Genomic DNA, 27,740 nt, shown 5'->3' with positions numbered 1-27,740 from the left:
TTTCAAACATCCCATTTTGGTGTACCTAACCCCCAAAACACACTTTTTAAAGAATTGTTATTAATTGTAATTGTAATTAATTAATTAATATTACCCTTGTTGGCTTTGATTGATTATAATGAATTAATAAATAAGTGACATTCCCATTAATAAAATTCAACTCCAAATATTTGAACCAAACACATCACCCTCTCTGAAGGCCTCATAAGCAGGGTTTTGCTTAATCTGTTTTAATTAAATCTGTTTAATCCTGATTAGACTGAAGATTTAATTGAAAGGGGTATGTGGTACCCCCCTCCACCAATTCTTTTGATTGCTCAATCTGCACAGCATCACAAATTGTGTATGGATGAGAGTGTTTCAGGATTGTGTCCTGACTGAGTTTTATGATCAAATCCTAATCAACCAATCAAAAGAATAAGGCACGCTGATTAAACACCTGAAAAATCAGGTTCGAATGGGTTAAAAGAGAGTAAAGGGAAAGTATATATCCATTCAGTGCATGATGCATGTTTAAATGAATGCATTTGGCAGATGATTTCATCCAAAGCAACTTACAGTGCATTATAGGTACATTTCATCAGTATGTGTGTTAACTGGGATTTGAATGATCTTTTGCCCTGCTCATGCAATGCTTTAACTAGTACTGTTTTCTCCTGGCTGAACAAACCTGATTATTTATTTATTTTTTATATTATATATATAAAAAAGACTAAAAAACTTTTTTCAAAGTTTATTTCTTTTTTCCACATCTCCAAAAGTTGTTTTATTGGAAGAAAAGATGGCCAAAGGCACCAATTCACCTTAAACAAAATAAAGAAACAGATGACATGACAGAGGGTGGGGTGAAGGAAATCATGAATTCATAAATATTGTTTATTTTTGGGATTTTTGGAATCACATGGTTTTATTTCTGACAACAAACTGTGAAATCTAACAACATCATATTTATGACAAAGTTTTACTGTGATCTGCCTCATGTAATGTAATACAAACTGTAATGACCATTTTATCTAGATAGTAAATGTCATCTTTAAATCAAACACCAGCTTGTGCTGGTTTAATGCGCCTTTGAAAAAATCATAAACGTGGCTTTGTTCACAGTGTCATGTTTGAAGGGATTTTAAAAGTGACAGATTTCTACAGCTCACAGCAAAATACAACAACAATCATTGAATGAAAACATTGCATTTAGACACCATCCTGCCAAAGAAAGGGGGTCATTGAATGAGGGGCGGAGCCTGCGACAGTAATGGGTGGAGATTATCTGAGGGTTCATTAACATCACTTCAGGTCTTATTTGTAATCGAGAGGAGGCAGCAGAAATTCCTTAAACCATCATTTACTTGTACGTATAATGAACCAAACACTGCATTTTCAAAGGACAAGATCAAATAAAGTCATATGAAAATACAGTAACCTCACCCTCAGGCAATATCCAGCCATTGCTAACCACTAAATGTAATGGAAGGCTGTGCTGATAGCCTGGCAGGAGAATTTAAACTATAGGAATATAGTTTATATATATTATATGTGTGTATTCATCTACATTTATTTATATACTATATACAATTCAATACATCCATACCTTATCAAGATTAAACTCAGGACCAATGCAGTTCTGGTGTATTGCTAAAGGATGTGTTAGGGCAATGATGTTAAGGAAGAAGATTAACACAACTCAATCTGCACCACCTATACATTCACTTCTCAAGAATTCAATTTAACCCCATGACATTGGGCAACATGAGGAAATTTAACTCCCTCTAAGTGGATTTAGGTGAATATTTGCCTGCATATCATGGGTCCCAAGCATTGCTGAAAAGAAATACAGGGGTGTAAACCTCCAATTTCTTACATGTCGGATGTCTCTCTCACGCCGAAACAACAAACACTGAGAACTTTAAACACGCACGCACATCCATACGCAAATCACGTGACAGGAAAAAGACTTAAAAATCTACACTCAACCCTTTTCTTTGCCTCCAATTCAATATTAATAAAACTAGGAATAATCGGAAGTCCTAATGTAACATTCAGAGAACTTGGAGTTAAACAATAGTGTTTTGAGAAGTTGGTGAAATGGAAGGTAAGTATTATTGCTAATATCTGGATAAATGTTTTTGTTTATCCTCAGGACAAGTTATAAAAGGGTTTTAAGATGAATAATCATTCAACAAAACAGGTTTGATTTTCCCATTGGGTTCCAAATGTGTGACTGACAACGACAAAAAATCTAACTTAAACTTTTTTGTAAATGACAAGGTGTTGCCTCAGCTTAACCTATGGTACAATAAGTAAAAAAGAGGGTGGGGCTTGATTTTTGATGTAACCAATTAAAAAGGGTGAGGGGCAGCTACACCTGTCCTCTAAAACACACAACCAAAATTATTTTGACCAACGTAAATTGTCACACACAACAGAAAACAGAAACACAAGACGATGAAAACCTGCATCATTAATACTGATGCACACATAACCGATCAGTTAACAAACAATTAATACTTTAAATGTCAGCTTATTTCATGGACATGTGTCTGATACTGTTCAATAGAGCTGAGATGACCAGAATAAGCTTTTGATCTCTCTATTCAATCTGACGGTTTAACCTGATCTTCGCTTAAACATGACCGAGCAGCTTCTAGTCAAGATGAGTTCATAATGAATGTTACAGGGCAGGGTCACGGTATGGTACCCTACTATACTATGGTAAAGATTCAGAGACACACCTAAAAGGCTGATAGGTTGAAAATACGTAAATTATAAAAGTAGAATGAACTGAAACCATACAGCAACAAAAACAAATCACTAAGATTAAAACAAAAAATATAAACAACTTTTTTCACTGAAAAACTTTGAAGAACAATGGCTGTGTTCGAAATCGCATATTTGAGTAGGTACACATTTGAATCAGTAAATAGGATGAATGTGTGGACTTTCTGACATACTACATTCGCCATATTGTCATTGTTAAGTCAGTTGCGTCACGTCATCTCCATCACAAATCCTCTCCCATGTCCTTATGGGAAAAAAGTGTCCATCGAAAGCACACTTCAGAATCTATCCGGAAGTAGTAGGTCATCCGTGTACTTATACTGTTAATTCGGACATATTTCTTTTGTCACATACTGTATAGTAGGAAAGTATGCGGTTTCGGACGCAGCCAATCACTTAGAAACCCTGTTTGTACACCTGTCACAATAACTGCCAATATATATTCTGAATATAATTATGTACACACAAATATTTTCTGCTTTACATAGAATTGAACATCTTTAAACAACTTTGTTGAGTGCCAGACAATAATGTAGCGATCTGACAAAGAGCTCTGGCTGAACATCCCTGTGCTGGTTACGCAGGTAGACTTCACAAATCGGGCATAACTTTTGAACGGGGATGACAGCCTGTTTAAGTCAATGTGCTCCATTGGAAAGGAGGAATGCTTAGAACGAAGAGTTGGATGAAGGACTACATTAAAAAGACTTTAGGGGGTATGATGCTGCTGGTCCTCCAGAAGTTCAGGTCTGATCTGAGAGAGATAGTGATGGTGGAGAGAGAGAGAGAGAGAGAAAGAGAGAGAGTTTATAATGGTACATTCACATGGGGCGATAGCGTTAACGCTTGAAGGTAGGCTTGTCTGAAGCGTTGCAAACAGCCAATCACAGTGGCCGCAATACATGCTCCGGTCTTGCATAAACGTAATTGGCTGGCTTGTACTAGGTTATATGCATGAAGCGATCTGATTGGCTGATGCACGCGTTGGCGCTTCAAGTTCTGCAAGAGAGCAACGGCAGTAACGCGACATACTGTAGACGAATCAGTTTGGCAACGCATGACGTCACCCATTAACAGTAAGTGAGAAGCGTTAACGCTTACTCCGCGTGTGAATGTACTGTAAGGTAGGCTAATATAAATGCTTTATCAGATCTCAATGCATGCTGTTTTCAATGAATGACATTAGATGGCGCCAAAGTTTGTGAATTACCATTATGAATGGCAGCATCTAGCACCACCGAGCAACATCAGTCTTCGAGTGCCACCATCCCTTTCACTGGATCCTTCACTCTCATCTAAAAAAAGCACAAAAAATAAAAGCAAGACTGAATTATTGAATCACCCCAATGCAGTCATATTATAAAAATGTGTGAAGAGGCTTCCCTCAGGAAAAATATCAGCTAAATGTAAAAATAACTGCATAAATCACAGGTGGATACTTTAAAACTGATGCAATAAAGTTGTATGCATTTGGCTTACAGTACATTCAAATCTATACATGTCCTCTATCAATATGTGTCTTTCCTGGGAGTCGAACCCATGAATTTGCATTGTTAATTCAATAGATTACCAGTTAAACCGCATAACTGTAAAACAAAACTAAAACTGAAAATATTTATCTATAAACTAATTGAAATCAAGCAATAATCAACAATGCATTGTTTTTATAACGTCTTATGGAAGTCCGGGGACACTGATGTCCATCTGATAATCATTATTTGATGTTCACAGGAAAGTCTATAAATCTTGGGATGCTGCCAAGATGTTATGACATCATTTAGTCCCCGGGCATCACCTGAGAAAAGCAGACCGTGACCCGCTCTGCTCCGCTGCCCCTTTTGTTCACATACCTCATTATAAACTACATTCAATTATTCATCTGCCTCATTGAGCATAAATGTGCGGTGGGAAAATACTGCCAGAAGGTGACGTACCCTTTACATGCTTAACAACACAATATAAACAATGGCTCTCATCAACTGAATTCAAATACAACTATCTGTTGTATCTGGTAAATGACTCTAGAAAAATAAAGCAATATACGAAATCTGTGTTTTTTTTTTTTGTGGCATAAAACCATCCTACATGTAAATAATCAGGGTTTCCCGCAGCACTTTTCAGTTCGGGCGGCCCACCTAAGCTGGGATACCCTACCACCTTAACTAGGTCGTCCAAAAAAAAAATTTGCTGCACAAAAGGCTGTCAAGTGCATCTCGGAGAATAGCATGGCCGCTTCACACCGCGAGCGGGCACGCGCCACATGGCCGAAATGAGAGAAAGACATGGTCCGTCACTGTCTGGAGGATAACTAGTCTGTTGATAGAACATTTAATTCATTAATAATCTAGTATGTGTTCATTTTCTGTCATAGTTTCTTCAAAATTGAGTTTAATTTGGGTGTTTTAAATAAAAATATTTTCATCATGACGCGTACGCCCCTTTGATTGCCACGCCCCCGGCCCGCCCACTGGCACAACCCTACCACCTAAACTAACACATTTTCTATGGGAAACCCTGATAATATTTAATATTGTCTGAATAAGGTTGTGTCAAAGATTGAAATCAATGTGAAATCAATGACTGAAGTCAAACTTTGATGCTCATAAACACATAATTGGATTATGAGACTTTAGATATGGGACTGTATATCACATACAGGAAAACAATTATCCTGACAAGTACTGTAACTGTGGGTTCACACCAGATGCGAGTTCAGATGGGTTTTGCGTGATTAGATTACATATAGAGTCAACGCAAAGACACGATTAGACGCGTGCTTGCGTGGGGCGATGCGAATGACGCTGCGAATGACGCGATATGGGCGGCACGTTTGCCGCAAAAAACACGCGCTATCCGCCTCAAACGCGTCTTCGGCCAAGTTGAAAATATTTAACTAGAGCAAAAAATTTGCAGAGCGAGTAACGCGATGCCCTGCATTTGATGTTTAAGTAGCTTAATGCTGCGTTCGCACCAGCCGTGGTTGAGGCATCAAGCGCAATGTTAAATCAATGTAAAGACTGGAGGTATCGCGGCAAGAATGAGACGTTTAGCACAAATGATGTGAATTGAGCATTGCCACGGGAAACGCGTAAGTTGAAAAATCTAAACTTTGGCGAAAAAATGCGCTGTGTTAACAAATCAGGAGCTTTCTCTAGTAGTAACGTGATTATAGGATGTGAGCGGAGTCACAGAAGCCCCTCCCATGATGTTAATTTCTGTGTGAATGTCTCCATGACTAGAATTTCACGCGCGGGTTTTACAAGTGAATGAAGCGAGTATAGGGTGACCATACGTGCCATTCTTCCCGGACGCATCCCGTCCAGGATTTTTCTGTTTGACTTCCGGAAGTCGTATTTGTCGACCGCATACGTCATAGAGGATTATTATTATTATTACAGAAAAGCAACCGTTACATTTTAAGGTGAGAATGAAACTACGATTGTATATCTTATGTTTTTAACTGAATGGCGTTTGCGGTCAACAAATACGACTTCCAGAAGACGCCCCAGAAATCCTGGACGGGATGCATCCGGGAAGAATGGCATGTATGGTCACCCTAAGCGAGTACACTCAAAATGTTCAAGCATCCAACTAAGCGCAAATAGCAAGTTTTTGCCGCCTCTACCGCATCTGGTGTGAACGCATGGTAAGACTCGTGATCAATAACTCAAATTAGATCAGCGATATTAGCCAATACATTACATATAACCACCAAAAAAGTTGGTATATTGATGAGGGAAGATTTATAGTAAGCAATAAGAGTATAAGACCTCATCAAGCTCCTTCCTGGTCTGCTCTTCCATTCTGCGGATGTCCTCCATGTTCAGCTCAATCCATCTATCAATCCAGCAGAATAGCTGTCGGTGGAAGTTAGTGAACAAGCGCTTCTCTTGCTGTTAGGAGAGAGAAACATGATACAAAAGAATCAAGAAAAATTCAGATTTTCATAGTTTTGCATTATGTCCACAAAATGCCACAGTGCTACTACAGTAGATGACAAAAGACCTTAGTAATATGATATGTAAAAATGCATGGTAGAGCTTTTACTACCCTTCCATGCTTACTTTAAGTATATTTTTTTATAAAGTTACAGATACCTTTTGAATAAAGTTTTCCACTTTGTTTTGCAGGCCCCACCACTTAAACTTGACAGTAACCAGTTTGTAGGCACACATGTGTGGACAGTCTGTCTTTCTGGGAAGCTCTTTCTACACACACAGATCCAAAACTATTAAGCATTTGAATACAGGTATGTCTCATTATTACTGCAATTCAAGTTCACTTATAGCAAGCCTGCAGTAAAAAGTCTGTATTACTACACAATAACAATGCTTTTGAAATAATTGGTGCATCTCCCACCTTCCAGTCAGGTCCGAGTGGCCCTCTCCCAGTCTTCACAGACTTAAACTTAGTGGGGTCTTCTTCTGGTTTGTAGTCCTGTAGAGAGAAAACCCTGATCAGATTCATACATTAACCAAAAATATCTAAACCTGGGAGGTGTGGTGTGATTTCTGTGAGGTTTGTTGAAGTTCTCACCTTTGGCTCCACCTGACTCCGATCTGCAATGTCTATGTACACAACATCTACCTTTTTCCAGGTGTCTGGGTCTAAACCATGAACCTGTAAAAATGAAAACAACAGGAAAACAATGTTAAACAGGTACACAATATGTCTAGAGATCGAGTGCTTTTATTTTGCTGAAAATTCATATTATATCAGCATCATGTCTAAAAATAAATCTGACATTTACATAGTTACAATGGCCATTTTCCCAAATGTTGTTATGTTTCCATACTGACCTTGAATTTTTACATTTGCGTCATAAAATATTATTAATTTCGGTCAAGTTTAAATTAGATTTTGACTTACTGTAAATTGTTTTTGTAGTTACAAATAAAAAAGTAGAGAATTAAAAATAACATTAGGAAATAATAAAACACACAAGTGCATTTTTTATTCGACCCTTAATGGTTTCTGCCAACAAACTGTTACTTCTGAATTGCCTTAGTTCAGAAAAACTCAGTTTCGAAAGTGAAAGTATAACACGCAGAGAGTGTTCAGTTAATATCATTTTAGGCAGAGGTGGAGTTTAGTGGATTTTGCATGTGAACTTCTCATATATACACATCACCATACACACACATCACACTCACTCACCATACACACAAACATCACACATCGACTTACATTATCCTGCTGTCCCATGTCAGGCTTATGCCACGTCTCAATCTTGATAAGAAAGTTTTCTTTCATGTATTCATTCTAAAACACAGATGTCAATCAGACAAACCGATAAACCATAATAATCAATCAACAGACAGGGAGCAGCAGACACATTCTGTGTACTGTACGTATGTTTGTCCTCTCTCATTTAACTGTGGGTAAATTTACTGTCTCCTCTTACATTCAAACAGAGTGTGTGTGTGAGTGTGTGTGCGTGCGTTTGTGTGTAAAATAGTATTTGTAAATAGTGCATACTTACAGTGATTACTGAAGGGTGATGTGAGACAAGCAAAAAGACAAAAAAAATTAAGATTAGATACCACACAAAATATAAATTTTAAGAAAAATTGCATCTCTGTTTAAAGTTACAGTGTCTGTAACTAGAAGTTTGGGACATATTAACAGTTTTATATTTGAATAAATATATTGAGATTTTATAGGATATACTGGATAATCTATTTGGGATTAATTTTTTTTTCAAATATTAAAAAAGTTTACAGTCATGATGTAATACGGTACTGTTACAGTATGTTACGGTACCTCTAAACAGCTAAAAGACACCTTTGAGGATTTATACTTATATTTTTGTAAAATTAACTCAAATTCATATTTGCCACATTTGTGGTGCTATAAGCATTTTATTTGTGACTAATGCCTGAAATATAAGTATCATAACAAACCGACTTTGTGAGTTATCCAGGGCCTAAAACTAACTTGTTTCCACACCTGCCAATGGCTGGTGACTTGAGAAAATGTACTGGCCATGAAACGTTTTTTTTTTTTTTCAAACAACATCTGCACTAACTAAACATTCACTGAAAAAAACAATTCATTCAATTTACTCCATTTTTTAAGGTAAGTGGTTGCAATCAATTTATTTAAGCTACATTTAAACAAACAAAAAATAGAAAGGCAAAACAAAACAAAAAACTTTGGTTTAAATGTAGCTTAAATAAATTGATTGCAACCTTAAAAAATTGAGTAAATTAAATGAATAATTTTTTCATTGTTTAAGTTGCACTTTGCAATGTATTTACATTAGTTAGCTACATTAGTTTACCTGAACTGACAATAAAACATACTTCTACAGGATTTATTAATCTTAGTACATGTTAACTTTAACATAAAAATTTTCACCTTTGATGCCCATAAACTAACTTGATCAACTAACATTTATGTCAACTAACATTAACTCTTCCCCCCCCCAGCGTTACATTTTTTTTAAACTTTTTCACAAAAGTTTAATGCCTTACAGAAAATGTTCTTCTTTAAATATAAAAACATACAATATATCAAATGAAAGAACAGACAAATGCTGTAAAAATATATAGTTTTTTGCAAATTCATACTACCTAGAATGATGGCTTTCAGTAACTATCTTTTTACACCCATTTCCATTTCACCTCACCCTCCTCACGTGTCTCACATACACGCCAGTCTTTCTTTTTTCCTCACTGAAACAGCGAGCCCTGTCGTGAGTTTGTTATGTTTGTGCATCATGTTTCCATTTTGGTGGAGTTCAAGTTCCTCTGGCACTGCACAGAGCGACCGGATTGTGATGTCGAAGTACCACAAGAGCAATTCATAAACCCTGTTCTCTACCGATGGGTCTGTTCAGCGCTGCATTAAGTCGAAAACATCCATTAGTGCTGTGCCTAGAATAATAAAAAATTACTGGCGATTGACACCGTTACTTATACTCGCCAGTGATGATTTTTACTTTCATTTGGTGCCAGTGTCTATTTTAGGACCTGAAGCATTTACAGTAGAATCAATATGAAAGTGTTGGTATAATCTGAGTTTACGGTGCTGTAACTCTCCTGCAGTTAATTATTCAGTGTTTCTTTAGCTCTGTGGTAGAGCATTGCATTAGAAGCATAAAGGTCAAGGGTTCGATCCCAAGGGCTCACACTTACAGATAAATTAATGCATGGACTGAATGTACTATAAGTCGCTTTAGATAAAAGTGTTTGTAAATGCATATGTAAATGTTATTCAGTGCCCTCAAATGCAGCAACAGAGCAAAGAAGATGAAAGAGAAACAGTAAAAATTATGACAAGAAAACAACATGAAACAGGCAACAGGCCATAAGAAGCAGTTAAACTGAGAACATGTCTTACATATTTATCAGAGAATGTGTGCGTGTCTGTGTACACATTATGTGTGCGTGCATGTGCGTGTTACCTGTGCGGCAGTATGGGTAGGCATTCCAAGCTTTCTCATGAATGTTCAGGGCTGACGCTGGTGCAAGCATTCGCACAAATGAGGGGACTTTACTGAAAAAGCAAAAAACGCAATGAGAATAATAACAGAAAATATATTGTAAATCTTAAAGCCCCCGTGAAATAAAAATGTAACTTTTTCCCTTTTAGTCAAAATACGTTAAGCTTAAAAATGAATCTAAACTGGTAAATTCTCATACATAAGACATAAGCATTCTGTGCCATACATGAAAAGCTATTGGTTATTTTAAGTAGTTAAACTGACTTCACCACATCAAATAATGCTGCACATTCCATTACAAATTGTAGAATCCGCCGATAGAGGGCGCACGATCAAAACAAAAACAATGACGTAGATTAATGACGCTCTGAAGCAGCGTGGAATGATGGGATTTGTTGTCTTTAACTTGTAACAATTTCAACCCGCCATTACATTTTAAAGTTCAACCATTCAACTTGTGCATTGCAAAATTGTGTTAAACTAAATTATCATTTAGCTTTATCCAGCTGTTGTTATTTACCATAATAGTCATATAAGAAACTTCTTTACTTCCATGATCAATCTTTTCACTTTGACATTTTGAAGTCTATTCACTTTCATGGCATTAAAGAAAACAACCAGGAAAAATTCATTAGTGTAAGAAAGAAAGTAGATTTGGTTAAACATGGGGTTTCTGTGTGTGTTGTACCCTTATCTAACACAGTCTATGGGTTTTGTGTAGGTGTATTTACCTTTGCAGGTGGTAGATTTTGTGTGTGTACTGGCCCTTCTCTCCATCCTTCTCATAGGGTTCATTCTTTAGCACCTCCACACCTTCTCCTCCACCTGTCTCATTCTTACTGGCCTCTGCTACTGAGTACAGCTGCCCTACCTGATACTGTAAGACACACACAAAAGTATGTGACCATGCCTGTGAAATCCAGGCTAAAGTCTCCTGATCTAATTATCAATCAAAGTTTGATTTCACTCATAGATTTTTACATTGATTTCAATCTTTGACATGACCTCATTAAGGATATCAAGATTATACATAATTTTTGCTACTGTAGATAAAAACACTGGTCCAGATTTCCTTTGTGTTTCAGTTTACAACACAATCTCACAGCAAGTCGTGTTATAGTCATGAAATATTTGATTAATTTATTCGTGTTCATGGACACGATTTTCCCTTTTTTTCGTGCCATTGAGCACGAATGTCTTTTTCGTGTCAGTCAACATGAATTTCTATAAATAGTTTTTCGTGTTCGTGGCACAACTTTCTTTTTCGTCATTTTATGTATTGTTTTCCTCATTGTTTTTCCTATTTTTAAATCATTTTCGCTTGAATTTGGGGTTAGATTTGGGGTTTGGTTTAGGATGTCTGAAATGTAACACAAAGTCATTCTAACCCCAGTGACTTGACGTGAGATTGGGTTGTATATAACTAAAATACTTAAAGATGATCGTTTAACATATCGATTCATTTCAAAACATTTAGTTGGTTGTTGTAATGATTGTGTGGATGTCATTCTCGACCATTTGCTAGGTTATCACAAACTCTCAGAGAACGGTACAAAAGTTGTCACTGGGATGATCCGGTTTCTTTCAAAAAGGTCCTTAAATGTACCATTTTCATACAGACATGTACCTTTGAGGAACACGTACCTCTCAGGTACCAATGTGTACCTTTGCGGTGCCAATATGCACATGTTAGGCAGGGGCATCAGTTTGTGTTGAAAAGTGGTGAGGACAAAAGATCAGATGAAAAAACATTACAGCAGGACGGGAAAAATATAGAATAACGGCGCATCAAAAATGGGCATAATGTAGGCCGGTCAACAACACAAAAATACTCAGCATAAAACCCTCAAAAATGTCGACTGCACATGTAACAGTCCCTGCAACACCAGCTCAACCGAACAGTGCCAAAGCACCATACTGTAGAAAACAGCAGCATGTTAAGTCAATGATTACAATGAAATTCATTATATATGTAAAAGAAAACACACTATAGGCACACAATGCAACATATGTCACATATGGACCACAAAACGTCGTACACTGCAAAAAATGATTTTCAAAAATACTAAGAATTTTTTCTTGAAAATCTGACTTTCTTTCTTAGTATTTTTGTCTTGTTTTCAGTAGAAATATCTAAAAATTCTTACATCAAGATGTATTTTCTTGATGAGCAAAACAACATAAGAAAATAAGTCTAGTTTTTAGACAAAAACTATACAATTTAAGTGAATTTGTGCTTAAAACAAGCAAAAATATCTGCCAAAAGGGTGGGAAAATTTTGCTTAAATTAAGCGTTTATGAAAAAAAAATCTTATTTTCAGATTATTTTCTCACTCCATTGGCAGATATTTTTGCTTTTTTTAATCACAAATTCACCTAAATTGTATAATTTTTGTCTAAAAACTAGACTTATTTTCTTAGGGAATTTTGCTCATCAAGAAAAAGCATCTTGATTTAAGAATTTTTTGATATTTCTACTGAAGACAAGACAAAAATACTAAGTAAGAAAGTCATTTTTGCAGTGTAAGTCGCACAGGTATTGTTTGATTTTTCAGAACATTTTAACCAAATGCTTTCAAAAAGTGGTGGGGTCAAAATCAGCCATTTCAAAAAATTGTGGGGACAGGTCCCCAGCGTCCCCAGTGTAAATGACACCTATGCTGTTAGGTACAAAACTGTACTTTTTGGGACCTTTTTGTCTGAAAGTGTAGTCACATATTGAGAAATGTGCTAACTCATGAGTATTTATTTTAAAGGGGGCATATGACTTTTTCCATGTTTAAGTGCTATAATTGGGTCCCCAGTGCTTCTATCAACCTAGAAAATGTGACCCAGTAACTTAGTTTTGGTAAACCATTCTCTGTAAGCATGTGAAAAAATAGGTCATTAAAATTTGGCTCCCCTTATGATGTCAGAAGGGGATAATACCACCCCTTAATCTGCACTATCCAACCACTGTCATGGTCTTGTCAGACCTTCCGCGCTAGATTGAGATCTGAGTACATCTGACAGGACCATGACAGTATTATGTTCTGTGTGGGGACACGTGGAGTCATATTGTGTATGTGGCTTCCACGTGTTCCCACTGTCTTGTCGCTGTCATGGTCTTGCCTGACCTTGATATATGATTCAGGTCCTGTTTCAGAGGGCAAGGTCATGGCAGCATTGTGTTTTGTGTGGGGACACGTGTTTTCACATTATGTATTTGTGTCACGTGTTCCCAATGTCTCGTCACTTTTACCCTACTCCCTTATGTGCTCGTGTCTTACGTAATTAATTATGTTCACCTGTTCCCCATTGATGTCGTGTCTTTATATTGCCCTCTCGTTCTCTGTCGTGTGCGCGTTCGTTGTCTAAAGTTGTCTCAAGTCAGTGTGTTCATGTCTTCGGTGTTCCTGACTTTTTGCTTCAGTGTTATTTTGGTTTCAGTGTTTTGTTCCTGTGTTTCGTGTTCCATCACGTGTTTTGTTATCATCAGTTTTACCCCCACGTGGGTCTTTTTGTTTATTATTTTAATAAACCTTCAGTTAATTATTCATCTCGTCTGCGTTTGGGTTCTCCCTCTTCTGTGTAAAAGCCAGTCGTGACAACCACAGCACTGCCATTTAGTGCAGAGATCAGCTCATTTGCATTTAGAAGGACACACTCAAAAACTGCAAATTTTTGCTCACACAAAGTGTCAGTTTTTGCTATAATAAATTATCTATATGGTATTATGAGATAAAGCTTCACATATGTACGCTTGGCTGGGGACACCAAAGTTTTATTTGACATCTTAAAAAAGTCTTGTGAAATGTCCCCTTTAATATACATGTATTTTAAACACAGGTTTAGCTAGTATGCAAGTTGACCAAGCTGTTTAATATTGTCTGATTTGTTGGTTTTAGAGAATTTTTTGTTGTAAACTGTTTAAGCTTGGCCAAACTGGAACACCAGCTTAAACCAGTTGAGATCAACAAACCACGGTGGCCTGGCTTTAAGCTGTTTTGTTTTCAGCATAGCCCTCCCACTTTTTAATCTATGTTGAATAAAGTAGTCACAAACAATGACCTCCTTCATACTGTAATCACCTCTAATCATGTGAAGAATTTGGTTTAGTATATATAAATACAATATTAATGTGCAAACAGAGACCTGCACAGGCAAATGAGATAAATATTGAGAATATATTTCAATATGTTTGGAAACGCATAAATACAGTATCTATTCGCCTGGTACTTTTATTTAGTATTTATTTTGCTTTGCACTGCATCCACAACACAAGTGTGCAGTTTTTTGTCATCCAACATGGCACACTGACACTAAACAGAGAGAGAGAGAGATCCTGCAGCTATTGTTTAGTGTTAAACGAATCCATTATGAGGAAAAATGAGTTCAAGTGATTTGCTCTGTTCAGTGTCAGCAGAATCTATTTAAGAGTCTAAACTGAGATGTTCAAGGAGAAACACCTCCAGAATCTAACCCTGAAATAGCTCTGACTGACTGTATAAATTTGAGTATCAATCCCTAAACATAAAAAGACAGAATGAAAGAAAGGAAGGAGAGTTTATATATCAGACAGACCCATGCCATGTGTGTGTGCTTCTTTGTACAGTATGTGTGTCTTTACATGTACTGTAGTGTGAATGCTGTATCTATTTTGCCAACCAGAGGCATCGTCTTTCCTCTCAGCCAATCAGAAGCCAGCAGCAGAATACGTCACTTTGCAGCACTGTATGAAAATCCAACATACATCACACGTTATCATCCCTCTCTCTCCCGACCACACACACATCACCGGGCAGGGATTCGTTCGCGACAGATGTGCTATTTTGTGTACATGTGTTATCTATCTATGTTTAAACTGGCATTGCATAAAACTGTAATCTTTTTGAATGATGTGTTCGCGTGCGAATATGGTTAAGCCCCGATTATAGATGGGTGACGGACAGGCTAAAAGATGTGGACTTCAAACTAACATACTAATTGACAGATTGAACCGCTTTCGAACAGACAAGAGAGAGATGCCTCACACACTAACCGGCTGACAGAGACAGACAGGCTTTAGTGTACTGTACAGTATGTGTCTGACTGTAAAAATGACCAAAAGCTCATATAAAGCTTAAGGGCAGGAGAAAATAAATCAGAGAGTGTCACAAGGGGGCATAAACTGCCCAGCTGTCCCCTTAAGTAAGTAAGCTTTCTTAATCCATCATTCCTGAATGAATGATATCCAAGAAAAGCACTTTGCACTCTCGCTTTAAACAACATCAGATGAATAAAATGCATCTTTAAGGCTCCCGAAAGCAGATGAGGGATAAAGGTTTAAATCATCTGCCCTCAGCTATCAACGCTAAGAACAATATGACGGCCATTCTTTCTCATTGGTAATCATGAATTAGGGAATACAAATATTTCTCATTTAATTCTCTTCAGCAGTTTAACACCAAATTAAACTTCCATTATCATAACATTACCGGAAAAACAGTGCTTGACTTAGAGTTACAATAGACGTGAAAAAATATAGTTTTAATATTTGTGGTGTTTAGGCCCGATTTTACAGACAAGGCTTAGCTAAAGCCAGGACTAGGGCTTAATTAAATTAAGATGTTTTATAAACATGCCTTAGAAAAAGACGTTACTGGTGTGTATCTTGAGACAAATCAATGGCACTAGCATATTTTAAAGGGGACATATCATGAAAATCTGACTTTTGTGCTAAGTGCTTTAATTGGGTCTCCAGTGCCTCTATCAACCTAGAAAATATTAAAACGAAACAACCCGGTAACTTTTTGGAGGAAAATTTGCACTGAAGAGCACTTCAGGGGGTTGCACACCGGACGAGAAGCGCTGCGTCACATCTAGGACAACTCGGAGGTACCGTACACCGGAAGTGCACATTAAATAGCGTGAGCTTAGTCAGATAGCGTCTACTTCAAAATGCTAAATATACATTAGCAGCCAAAGTTAATCGCTAACGATTTGGGACAAATATGATGTCATGTATGTTAAACTATGTGAGTGGCCCTCTGTGGCGCGACAGGGATTTGATCAGTGTCCTGAGTCACAGCGGACAGTCGCCGACAGGTGCCACCGGTGTGTACATTCATAGAAAATAATGTATTCTGTATTTAGATTCATGGCGCGGCGCTGTGCTTCTCGTCCGTTGTGCAACCTTCAGTTTGCATCCTAAGGAATGAATGTGACTAGGCTAAATGCTAACACATTCATAACCCGCTGTACAAAGATTAAGTGCACGCATTGAAAAAAAATAGGCATGTATTAATTTGACTAAGTTGAGGTAAGAACATGGTAAAATATTGAAAAACTGTGGTGTTTTCCTTTAACATGCTATAATAAATGATCTATATGGTATTTTGAGATAAAACTTCAAACACGTACTCTGGGGACACCAAAGATTTATTTTACATTTTTAAAAAGACTTGTGAAATGGCTTTGTGAAATTAAGTTATTTTCAGTTGAGGCAACTCAAATAAGTGTCTTAATCTCGAACTAGCCTTAAACCTCGCCTGTGAAACTGGGGGATAATGTCTAGTGTTTTTACAAATACTGTATACTTTTACAAATACTGCACACTGTGCAAAAACTTACAAAGTAAACCCTTATGTATTATTAATTAAGTGATATAAATGCGTTAGCTTCCCATAACCAGTAATGTTCCAAAATGGGAATCTGCCTATACACCAATGACAGCGATATATCAAATGCTTAATTTCCCTGATCGATAATGCAGTAAAAATAAACATGAGAACTTGATATGTTAACCGGCATCAGAGTTCATCCAACCCAATTGACCTCTAACATACTGAACATCAGTTTATTTGTGCAAAAGTCTTCTTGGGTTTTGAAAGAAGTATTTCATCTGACAGCAAGGGCATAAACAAAAATGTATTATACTAAACTTATGCGAGGTAACAGATTTCCCTATTATCCAAATTGAACTTGGCTGAGTGTCCTGTTGAGAAAAATATGCTGAGGTATGTTAAAACCAGTATGGATGGAAATTGAGATCACGAGTTGGAAGCAGGCATTTAATTAGCATAATCCAGCTTGGAGAGGGGGTTTGTCCCATAAATCCTGATCCAAATGTCTCATGCAATAACAGGACCGGATTTACAACAAGATTCAGTAGACATTATGGAAGCGACATAAACACATGCCACCAAAATGAAATGGTACATATTATGCCCAGGTCTCAGGGGTGTCTAGTGTCTGTAAAGTTTCAGCTCAAAATACCCCACAGATAATTTATTATAGCATGTCCATGATAGGTGAAAGCGAAAAAAACTTTAAATGCAAATGAGCTACAGCTTCTCACTCCCTTACCAACAGACATCTGATTCTTGTATTACAAGTCTGAGACAATAAAGTCTTTAGAAAAGCTTTTGGGTCAATTTAACCAGTCAGTCAGTGGCTGTGGGCGGGGCTTTGTTTTTGTGACATCACATTAACAAAAGAATCAAAACAACATTCCTAACGAGACTGCTTTGGTTTAACAGGGATTAAAAAAGAAGGAAATTGGTGGATGCGTTGTAGGGTAGGGGTGTTTATGTCTAAACACCTCATAAAAGTGGATTTGGCTTAATATGTGACCTTTAAAGGTGCAGTATGTTTTTCTTGTGCCAGTAGCCAGTAGTAACACCCTGACTATCATGCCTTATATGAACTTTAGATAGCATATTGATAGTAAGCACTTATCTGATTGGCTGATATTAACTTACTTCTTTGCATAAAGGCTTTTTGTATGCATGTTTCTCTGTTCACTGCAAAAAATGACTTTCTTACTTAGTATTTTTGTCTTGTTTTCAGTAGAAATATCAATTTTTTTTTAATTAAGATGTATTTTCTTGATGTGCAAACGACCCAAGAAAATAAGTCTAGTTTTTAGACCAAACATATTAAATTTAAGTGATTTTGTGTAAAAACAAGCAAAAAAAAATCTGCCAATGGGGTAAGCAAAAATTTTTTGAAAATTTTTCTTAAAAACTAAATTAAAGAAAAAATTGCTATTTTCTATTTTTTTTTTTTTTTTTTTTTTGCTTGTTTTATGCACAAAATCACTTAAATTTTACATTTTTGGTCTAAAAACTAGAATTATTTTCTTGGGTCATTTTGCTCATCAAGAAAAAGCATCTTTGTTTAAGAATTTTTAGAGATTTTTAGTGAAAACAAGACAAAAATACTAAGATTTTTTTTTCTTGAAAATCATTTTTTGCAGTGTGATTAATAAAGAAATTGTTTACAGACAGCTTGTTTTCTATCTGTTATGCACGAGACATTCAACAATCACCTTTCAAGCAACTACTATGTATGTACATCTATTATTAAGACGTCTGAGAACCTATTTGTGACATATATGGAATTTTAGACACGGCCTCTCAGGCACGGTTTTCCCACCCCTAACACAATACTGAAATATAATAATCTATCATTTTTACGGAAGACCAGAATAACAAAGACAGATGATTACGCAAATATGAACGCAGACTAGACTTCAAGGAAAGCAAGAAAGAGAGAGAGAAAAAGAAAGCAGGTGGTATTAGGTGACTCATTTCGAAGTTCAGGATCAGACCGCCTTTCATTGGAAATTTGGAGACATTAAAACACATAACAATTGAATTGAATTGAATAGTAGTGTCTGTATTGTATTGTATTTGTTTCTTTTTTTTCTCTTGTTGTTGTTGTTATTGTACTATAATTGTATGTCTTGTGGCAGCCTTTTGTCCAAGACAAATTTCCTTCGGGACAAATAAAGTAATCTAATCTAATCTAACAGAGTATGCAGGGGGAAATCATTCTGAATATGGCAGAATAGGCTGAAAATATGCAAGAAAGTGGGAATTGCTGACTTGACTAAAACCACAAGCTATTAATACAGACGGACCCCCGGAGGAGTGATGCATTAGTGATTCGGCACGATCCGTACTGGGATTAGACAGCATGACAGAAGAACGATTCGTCCTCTTGCTGTGATAACTGACTCATAACTGACTGAGTGGCATAGCAGCGTCCGTTTCGTTATTACTGATCTGTGGCTCGCCGCACACAGACAGAATCACAACACTGATGTCGTGACTGCTGTCAAAATGTGCCAAGACTGAGTCATCCACACTCAACAAATGTACATTGATGACTGGCACCACGTGCATGCATATGAAAACAATGTTAGAAATCAGTGTCATTACTAGATTGCATATAGCATGCTGTACCCAAACACTTACACAAAGACACACGACACTCAGTTTGCACTTACCTCCTCCACAGAAATTGGTAGGATCACTCGACTGCAAAAGAGCAAACAGACAGTAACTAATTATTCAAGAGCTAAGTAGAAGTATCATAATGAACGTGCCCCAAATATTAACCGTTTTAATTTATTCACCATTTTGGCCACATGGTGATGCATATGCATAGACTTATACAGCTTGAAAATTCATAATAAAATGTGTGACCCCGTCGGTAAAATCAAATTTTAAGATTATGAGCATCAAAGTTTAAAGGAAGAGGGTGACTAGAAGTATATATCAGGCAATAGTAATCTCTATTTTAAAGGAAAACACCACCGTTTTTCAACATTTTACTATGTTCTTACCTCAACTTAGACTAATTAATACATACCTTTCTTTATTTAATGCGTGGACTTTTAATCTTTGTACAGCATATCGTGAATGTGTTAGCATCTAGCCTAGCCCCATTCATTCCTATGGCTCCAAACAGGGATGAATTTAGAAGCCACCAAACACTTTCATGTTTTCCCTATTTAAAGACTGTTACATGGGTAGATACATAAGTAAGTATGGTGGCACAAAGTAAAACTTTAAAAAAAAAAAAAAACTAAATGGTAACACATTCAAGAAGCGCTGTAGAAAGATTAAAAGTGCACGCATTGAAATTCATCTAAAGCACTATTCGGACGGGATTAGTTGTCCAAACAACGTTTGAGTTTCAACGTGTCCCCCAGGACGTCTGTGATTTTATGTACCGATTCGGATGGGATTAAAATGATGCAGGCTATTCCAGAGATGGGAGTGTCTGTTTCATGCATTTGGGCGTTGCAGAAGAGCACATGCTCTGAATACGCGTGTTTGTAACGTTTAATATTTTGCTTTAAATGTAAAATTATGACAGAATGTAATTTATTAATTTAATTTTAACAAATCAAAATAAAATATATAAATCCTACTAAAGTTACGTTAGCCTACGTGTTTTATAAAACTGTCTGCTTATAATAAACCCAAATAAATGAAAAAATAATGATTAATAACAATTTATTATCTTTATTAATTAACATTAACGTTCCGGAGTTGAACAACTTTGAACAGAGTTTCTTATAACGTTAATGATATTAAAGTGGCCAGTCTTAACAGTGTTTGATATTCAGCTCGTCTTGATTTAATTATTTTATTTTGCAGAATGCGTAAAAACATCCATATCTAAATGAAGAGGACTCAATATACGCGCATTAGTAAGACCTTACGGCAATTCACGTTGGCCAAAACACGAAATGAACCGCGTTTTCAAAAGATATTGCGGGCAAACACAGACATTTGCATCCGGATGGGATTAAATTTCTCAGAGGACCTCTGAGTTCGGCGAAAAACAGTAGGTAAATTGCTCTGGAATTCTTACGGAGGTCGTCAGACAAAAACACAGACATGGCCGATTCGGACGGGTTTAAAAACACAGAGGACCTCTGAGAAGCACGATTTTCTCAGAGGTCCCCCTGTAAAACGAATCCCGTCCGAATAGGGCTTAAGTTAAGGTAAGAACATAGTAAAATATTTTAAAATGGTGGTGCTTTCCTTTAGGACATTTAAAGCATTTTAACAAAATTATTTTGGAATGTCTATTATAGTTCAAAAACCATAAAAAAATTATTTAAGGCTATTTCACGGCTTAAAACAATATTGCAGAAACTATAACATGCATTTTAGTCTGCATTACATGGCACATATTATGCCAATTTTAACAAGATAAGTTTCATGGCTGTCTAGAATGTGTCTGAAAAATACCTCACAAATAATTGTTTATAGCATGTCCAAAATGCCCCTATTTGTGTGTGTGACCTCACATTAACAAAAAATTCTAAACAGCATGAGACTGCTTTGGTTAAATGAGGATAAAAAAATATGAGGGTGGATTTTTTTCATCATAGAGTTGTTGTGTTCACATATTGCCAACACACATTTATGTCAAACCAACTTTAAAAAGTAGACTTTGCATAATATGTCCCCTTTAATGCTTCCATGGCTTTCTTTCTATGACAAATGTTTTATATAGTCTTTAAAAGGGACACTCCACTTTTGTAAAATAGGCTCATTTTCCAGCTCCCGTGGAGTTAAACATTTGATTTTTCCCGTTTTGTAATCCATTCAGCCAATCTCCGGGTCTGGCGGTACTACTTTTAGCATAGCTTAGCATAATCCGTTGAATCTGGTAAGACCATTAGCATCGTGCTCAAAAATAACCGAAGAGTTTCAATATTTTTCATATTTAAAACTTGACTCTTCTGTAGTTACATCGTGTACTGACACCGACAGAATATTAAAAGTTGTGTTTTTGTGGCTAGGAACTATACTCTCATTCCGGCGTAATAATCAAGGAATTTGATGCCGTACCATGGCTGCAGCAGGCGCAATGATATTATGCAGCGCCCGAAAATAGTCCCCTTGGTGACTTTCAATAGCAGGGGACTATTTTCGGGCCTGCGTAATGGGGCACTTTGGTTTTTTTGAGCACAATGCTAATGGTCTAAGCAGATTCAATGGATTATGCTAAGCTATGTTAAAAGTGATACCGCAAGACCCAGAGATCGGCTGAATAGATTCCAAAATGGTAAAAATCAAATGTTTAGGGGAGATGGAAAATGATTCTATTTTTTTTTTTAAAGTGGAGTGTGTACAATATATTGTAATGAATCTGCTCAAAGTAGCAAGCTTATTAAAGCTATTCTTTGTCACGAGCATCTCCGATATCTGTGTACTGTTTCTAAATGGTAGTTGGCAACATATCAAGCGCTGTGCAGTCTGCATATATAATCAATACTTCTCAGGAGTAAGTCAACACCGCCGCCTCTCTCCATTCCAGCTAAGCGCTAAAGTCATCTGTTGTATGTCGGGAGTGCATTTCTGGAATGTCCTCTTCATGTGACTTCTGTGAAGGGATGCGCTAAGTTCTCCGATGACCAGGTTTTAATTTTCTTTCATTTGCATAAGAAAATTTTATTACTTCAAGCTTGTTTCTTTGCAGCTTAAAGGATCTCTATGGATATTTCATTTATGTTTCTTATAAGAGAAATGAGATATAAAAGTAATATGGAAAGCATTGCCTGTAGCATTTTTATTTTTTTTTATCAAAAGAATTGATAAAAAATATATTTCATTTCAGGCCTTTGCATCTTGGAAAAGCTGTGCACCATTTCAGGCACTGCTGAGATCTTAATTGCAATGCTAAAAGAGCCACATGTTAAGAGTTTTTCTCTAGAGAAATATCAGACTGAGACGAAAGGCTCCATTTGCTTTCCATTTTTGAAATGTAATGTGTTTAGTTACAAAGTTACGGGGATTTGGAAAACCACTCAGCACCTGCTTTACCCAATCCATTATGAAAAAAAAAACTAAATAAACTTCAGTGATGCTCACAGCCTACGGGAACCTCACACATATCAAATGCCCTGTACACTCCATGGGTCACCTCACCATATATCACATTATGGTAACCCAGGTGTGTTTTACTATCTGTTCTTAGCTGCTGCTAATAGCGGGAGTCACCTTGCCCTCCTGAACACTGCCCGTGCCCTGAATAGGGCCTATCGGTCACCGCTGTGGATTTTGTGTCTCATCTCTGCCTCCATGACACCTACTTTCTACATTATAAATGTCTTTGACCGCATGGCTGGATTTCTTTGTACAGGAAAGGCTTTACTTATTGTTTCGGTAACAAGACAATCTAGTTTACAAAGTGATTCTGAAATTCAATACAAATTAAAAGGTCAGCGTCTCCTTTATTAAATACTGTATATTAAACAAACTGCATGTTTTCGGGGATGAACACATAATGAATGATGTCATATTGAGGTTTAATAAGGAAATAGGGGTGTGATTCATCACTGGTCTCGCGATTCAATTCGATTACGGTTATTAACGGTTCGATTCAATTCAATCAATCACGATGTGTTGCATCCTCAATTTTTTTATATTACTGCACAGGACATACACACAGGTAAGAGAAATCTGATATTGGGGCAGAGAGGACTTTATTAATAAGCACTTGTGGTATATAAAGCATTGTTATAGGGTAAACTAGAGGTGTCTGGACTAAGCAGACACATTGTCTGCATTCTGGAGGGGAACTGGGTCACAAAAAGTGAGTAACACCTGAGAACAAGGGCACAAGTGCTTTAGCTCAAATAGACAGATTATATTTACAGATAATTAGAGTATTAAAGACCCACTAAAATAAAAATTGAAATGTGCAGCTTTGTTCGATACGTTGTAATGTAATTTCCACCAAAACAGGAAGTTGGGACGGGACATATTCTGTGACTCCTCATTTTTTGAAATAGCCAAAATAGTTTCGTTTACCTCACAGCTTGGTATCTGATAAGAAGCTAAAGTGCATAAAGATGTCATAAAAAAATGATTGATCCATAATGGTGGAAATGGGAGACTGTAAGTTTAAAATGCTTGCATCTTTTTAATTTGAATTTTGTCATTTGCCACATTTTGTCAGTACAGTAGATATTTACTTAACTTAAAGTTAACATAATTATATTAAAAGCCAAAAATTTGATTTCACAGTGACTTCAATGTCTAACGAAAGCATAAAAATCCTTTTGTGTATTTTTTAAGTTAATGCATGATTTGGTAGTTAATGCATGTTTAGTTTTTTGAACATTTAAACATCAACATCAAGGCTTTATATAAAATGTATATAAATATTTAAGAACACATGTAGGCTACATTTGAAGTCATGTATCTATCTATCTATATTTTTATATTATTCTTGAATTTATTTTTACTCTCACTAGTTCTCACTATTGTAATTCATCCTATTACGTGATAATAGTCTCTAAATAAATTAAATGTTTCATAAATGGCCATAATAATTGCAAAATAGTTTTTGATAGAGCATGTATGCCATAGCACAGGATACTCCTCAAATGTTTTTCATGCCATGTACAGTAACACCAGAGCACGTACAGTATTGAAAAAAAATCAATGCTTTAATTTTATATAATGGTGCAATGTGACAAAAAAATGCAAATTATTGCCTAGGATAGGCTACACTTGATCAGAATTAAAATTCAAATCCTACATCAATTCCAGTAAGAATAAATTCTTCACCTGAGAGTATTTTTAGTGTCGAAGGTTATTTTTAGTCCGTTAATGAAAGCACCAAGTGCAGACAGCAAACCTCGAGGGACCTCACAGAAAACAGCACGTGTATAAGCATAAAAGACTGGAGGAGTCGTGGAAATTGTTTGCTGCTGATATAAAAACGATATATTAATTGTGCCCTATCCTGATCCTGTATAAGCATTTACACACAAAAAATAAATTAAAAATATAATACATACATATGCATAGGCTAGTCATAATGCATACAACTTATACAAATGCATATAGAGGTTAATTTAACAGAACGGTCCTCAGAATCTGCATGACGTCGTTGAAAATGACGTCAGAGAGATGCCCGTGACGATGAGTGGATGCGCGGTGATGATGATGATGCGCTGGCGTCCTTGCTGCGAGCGTCGCGTTATTCATGGCGCGTCTGAGTCACTCGGAAGACTCGTGAGTGAGCATTTCTGCGCGATACAGCACATGTGTAGCGTTTGCGTGGGATTCAAGAAAAATAGTCAATATGGGCAAATATAAGCTATAAAACGCAAACTGCTTTATGCCTGAGTGCAAAATCAGCCAGCCATATACTGTAAAAGTATAGGCCTATATCAGATAAAGCTAAAAAAAAACATTATGTTAGCGCAACTGGTAGAGCATTGCGTTAGCAACGTAAAAGTCGTGGGTTCGATCCCAGGAAACACACATGAAGGAGGTAGAATATTGATCAAATGTTTCATTGCACTCAAATAAGCTTTGATAAAATCCAGATGCATATGAATGTTTCAACTTGGAAAGCCTCAGATGGTTTCAGCAATGACATTTGGCTTGTGTGTAAAGGTTATTAATATTTCAGAGGTGAAAGACAGGGGAGGTTTAGGGTATATGATCAAGTTATAGTTAGTCGCTCGGTTCAATGAAACAGACGCTCGTATTACACGCGCAAGGTGAACGGATCCGGTTGTTGCGAAAAAGCGGGTGACTTGATCAAAATGTGGATCTTTATAAAAGTGTTTGAATAGATACACGAGCGCCATTTAATATCGGAACGCAGTGTGCTGAAGTCGCTCCGTTTCACCTTCACGAGCGTATCAATAACACCACGAAGAGACTCGACTGGTGCTAAAAAATTCAATTGAAACATAGACGCGACTGATGAGATATTATAATAGCACCAACATGTGCGTATTTTTATACACAAATAAAGTGCATTTTGGCCGATTTGGGAAATGATACTCACCAATGCTATATTTATTAAATTCACCAAGAATAATTACAGATCAACGTGTGAAGTGACATAAAGTCAAGTTTACAATGTCGCCATGGCCTCTGGCGGTGGGATGCGGTCGTGGTACCCGCGCTGCACGGACAGATGGAGGATGCTCGCATCACAATCAGATCAATAATATAACGGCTGCACTTACAATTCTTTAATAAGCATTTTCTCCGGTGCTCCGCGCCTTCCCAAAATACCGCTGCTTTGCACCTGGATGGATGCAAATAGGTGTCAAGTCCTCCGTTAGTCCCACGGTCTCGTTGTACCCCACCTCACCCGCTTCTATGTCATTCTAGGGAGCGCTTTTCTATTTCCCACACATTCACTTCCTGATCAGGGCCGAGGGAGGCGTTGACGACGACAAACCGGGTGCCGTGACATACAGTACTGACGTCACTGGGGGTGGATCCTGTGCTGCTTTTTAATCTCTTTAAAAAACCGGGGACGACCGTACGAGGTATGTGCTCCCCTTTGTTATGTATCAGCAGGTGGTGGTGGTATCATTGATCGTTGACCTCAGGATGTGCACAGGTCTGTTATTATAAATCAGATTTCATCTTCTGAGACAATCTGATAGAAATTATGTAACAATAAACCGGTGCAGTCTATTTATAGCGCATCTGTTGTCAGATCCCACCATCCGATTATTTTCCTCTAGTTGCATTCTGATCTACCCAAGCCATGGCTTTTCTCAAAGCACACATTGCACAACTAAGCACAGGGGCTCTGTGTGATAATTCATCTTGCTAAATCCAGTTGCAAACTCAAAGCTAACTCAAACATCTTTGTTTTTGTCCAGTAAGCACATTGGACTTTTCTACTCTCTGTGTCAGACTTCATGACAGTGCAATATGCCTGATTTTATTTATTTGATGCTTTATAGATTGTGTCATTTTATTTCTATTCTAATTAATATATAGATGCACACAAAAAAATGTTTTACATATTATCTTACATTAATGCATAAGCTAACACAAACTAACAATATAGTTGTTCAGCATGTTATATGCCAAAACAAATTGTAATTTTAGTTCATTGTGCATTAACTTATGTCAACAGTTACTTTTGATTTTAATAATGTAGTGAAAATTAATAAATGCTGTTGAATAATGTTCAATGTTTGTCTATGTTAGCTAATCTATTAACTAATGTTATACCAAAAACAATCATATTGCAGTGTTACACCAAAATCTATAGCTTTCACTGTTAAAGGGACACTCCACTTTTTATTAAAATGTGCTCATTTTCCAGCTCTTCTAGAGTTAAACATTTGATTTTTACAGTTTACAGTTTTGGAATCCATTCAGCTGATCTTCGTGACTGGCAGTACCACTTTTAGCATAGCTTAGCACAATCCATTGAATCTGATTAGACCATTTAGCATCGCGCTCAAAAATAACCAAAGAGTTTCAATATTTTTCCTATTTAAAACTTGACTCTTCTGTAGTTACATTGTGTACTAAGACTGACCGAAAATTAAAAGTTGCGATTTTTTAGGCCAATACAGAACTATACTCTCATTCTGGTGTAATAATCAAGGACTTTGTTGCCGTAACATGACTGCAGGAGGCGCAATGATATTACGCAGCGCCTGAAAATAGTCCCCTGGGTAACTTTCAACAGCAGAGGACTATTTTCGGGCACTGTAATCTAAGGCATCAACTGAATGGATTCCAAAACGGTAAAAATCAAATGTTAAACTCTAGGGGAGCTGGAAAATGAGCATATTTAAAAAAAAGTTGAGTATCCCTTTAAACATTAGATTTATGCTTTAAATGTCCATTTTGTCTCTACATTGTCTAAGAAGACAACATGTTTGTTCTGTTGCGGCTACCATATGCGTTTTGAAATTGAGGGGTGAGCTGTTGGTTGCAATTCGCAATCTCGCCACTAGATGCTG

The 27,740-nt window shown here is 36.8% G+C and overlaps 1 protein-coding gene across 1 annotated transcript; it reads right to left on the bottom strand.

The window, feature by feature from the left end:
- Positions 1 to 841: 841 nt before the first annotated feature.
- On the bottom strand, positions 842 to 26,205 carry pitpnab (phosphatidylinositol transfer protein, alpha b). Its single transcript, XM_065290678.2, has 12 exons — positions 25,989 to 26,205; positions 19,476 to 19,506; positions 10,954 to 11,099; positions 10,184 to 10,275; positions 8,258 to 8,265; positions 7,963 to 8,037; positions 7,312 to 7,395; positions 7,135 to 7,212; positions 6,873 to 6,983; positions 6,546 to 6,668; positions 3,986 to 4,070; positions 842 to 3,529 (listed from the first exon to the last, which is right to left on the bottom strand). The coding sequence occupies exons 1-11, from the start codon at positions 26,003 to 26,005 to the stop codon at positions 4,023 to 4,025; spliced, it is 813 nt and encodes a 270-aa protein (XP_065146750.1). The 5' UTR covers positions 26,006 to 26,205; the 3' UTR covers positions 842 to 3,529; positions 3,986 to 4,022.
- Between the last annotated feature and the right edge of the window lie 1,535 nt (positions 26,206 to 27,740).

This window comes from Paramisgurnus dabryanus, chromosome 10 (assembly GCF_030506205.2).
Source record: "Paramisgurnus dabryanus chromosome 10, PD_genome_1.1, whole genome shotgun sequence".
In the NCBI taxonomy this organism is placed as follows: Eukaryota; Metazoa; Chordata; class Actinopteri; order Cypriniformes; family Cobitidae; genus Paramisgurnus; species Paramisgurnus dabryanus.
Note: the sequence above shows the minus strand (reverse complement) of the source record. Positions and strands in the feature narration are given on the sequence as shown.